The sequence below is a fragment of the Calidris pugnax genome, unplaced genomic scaffold (genome assembly GCF_001431845.1).
Source record: "Calidris pugnax isolate Ruff unplaced genomic scaffold, ASM143184v1 scaffold272, whole genome shotgun sequence".
Lineage (NCBI taxonomy): Eukaryota > Metazoa > Chordata > Aves > Charadriiformes > Scolopacidae > Calidris > Calidris pugnax.
Genome location: NW_015091016.1, coordinates 793,356 through 794,953, shown reverse-complemented (window position 1 = coordinate 794,953; position 1,598 = coordinate 793,356). Strand labels below are relative to the sequence as shown.

The 1,598-nt window shown below is 67.6% G+C and overlaps 1 protein-coding gene across 1 annotated transcript in view; it reads right to left on the bottom strand.

Annotated features, from left to right (window-relative positions):
* Window positions 1-1,598, bottom strand: part of SSPO (SCO-spondin) — a 54,204-nt gene that overhangs the window by 41,816 nt on the left and 10,790 nt on the right. The window contains exons 24-27 of the mRNA XM_014955736.1: window positions 1,501-1,590; window positions 1,213-1,415; window positions 990-1,117; window positions 795-904 (exon numbers count right to left, since the gene is read on the bottom strand). Of these exons, the coding sequence (XP_014811222.1) occupies window positions 795-904; window positions 990-1,117; window positions 1,213-1,415; window positions 1,501-1,590 (531 nt within the window). The remainder of the gene's footprint in view (window positions 1-794; window positions 905-989; window positions 1,118-1,212; window positions 1,416-1,500; window positions 1,591-1,598) is intronic.

Here is a 1,598-nt window from a genome sequence, read left to right as displayed (position 1 = left end):
CAGTGCTCGGGGGGGTCCCGGCCGAGGTCTCGGCAAGTTGGGGGGCAGGGGGGGCCGCAGGCGCTGTACTCCAGCCCCCGGTCACACTGCAAGGCTGGGGAGGGGGTGTCAGGCAGGGCAGGGCAGGGGGACCCTGACCCACAGCCATGGGGTGCTGCTCCTTGCCCCTGGATCCCAGCCCCATGGGATGGGGATGGGGATTGGGATGGGGATGGGAAGGGGATGAGGATGAGGATGGGGATTGGAATGGGGATGGGGATGGGATGAGATGGGGATTGGGATTGGGATTGGGATGCGGATGGGGATGGGGATTGGGATTGGCATTGGGATGGGAAGGGGATGAGGATGGAGATGGGGATGGGATGGGGATTGGGATTGGGATTGGGATGCGGATGGGGATGGGGATTGGGATTGGCATTGGGATGGGAAGGGGATGAGGATGGAGATGGGATGGGATGGGGATGCGATGGGATGGGATGGGATGGGAAGGGAAGGGGATAAGGATGGAGATGGGGATGGGATGGGGACAGGCACAGAGATGGCGACTCACGGCACAGCTCCTGGCTCCTCCAGCGGATGTGGATAAGGGGATGAGGATGGAGATGGGGATGGGGATTGGGATTGGGATTGGGATTGGGATGGGGATTGGGATGCGATGTGATGGGATTGGGATGGGAAGGGGATGAGGATGGAGATGGGATGGGATGGGGATGCGATGGGATGGGATGGGAAGGGAAGGGGATAAGGATGGAGATGGGGATGGGATGGGGACAGGCACAGAGATGGCGACTCACGGCACAGCTCCTGGCTCCTCCAGCGGATGTGGATGCCGCGCCGGCCACATTCCTCGGCGTAGGTGGCGATGGCCGTGCAGAGGCACTCGCAGTCCCCCCCGGAGTCACAGCTGGGGGCAGAGCGCGGCGGGCGGGGGTGGTGGGACCCCTGCCATACTCGGGACCCCCCCGCCCGCCGCCGGCGCTGCCCCTTACCCGCAGGCATCGAAGATGCACCAGTCGTAGAAGCGCTGGGACGGCACCGCGTCGTGGCACGGGGCGAAGAGCCGCTGCTGGAGGACGCTGCAGCGCCTGCGCGCCCACGTCGCCCGGTGGGGACTCTCCTGGGGGGGCCGGTGGCACCGTCAGATGCCATCCCTCGGTGGGCACCGGGGCTCGCCCCCTCGTCTGCCCCCCGCCACCCCATCCCCGTCCGTACGGTGCAGGGGTGCTGCGCCTCGGCGCCGTCCACCTCGGGGCAGAGGAGGCTGAGGCGCCAGGAGTTGCCGAAGAGGTCGGGGGTGGGCTCCAGGACCCCTTGGCGGCTGGTGAAATCGTTCTCGGCGTCGCCGTCGAAGTTGCCGCAGAGCCCGGCCACGCGGCCCCGGTGCCGCGGCTCCAGCCGGACGTACACCCGCGTGCCTGGGAACGGCACGGCACGGCGCTTGGCACCCGTGGCCACCGTGGCCACCAGGACCCCCCCCTCCCTGCCTCTGATGGGTCTCACCTCCATCCCAGAGCACCGCCAGCCCCAGGCGGGAGAGGAGGAGGAGGAAGAGGCCGGCGCGCTCCAGCGTCAGCCCGGTCCCACTGTAGACTTTGGGG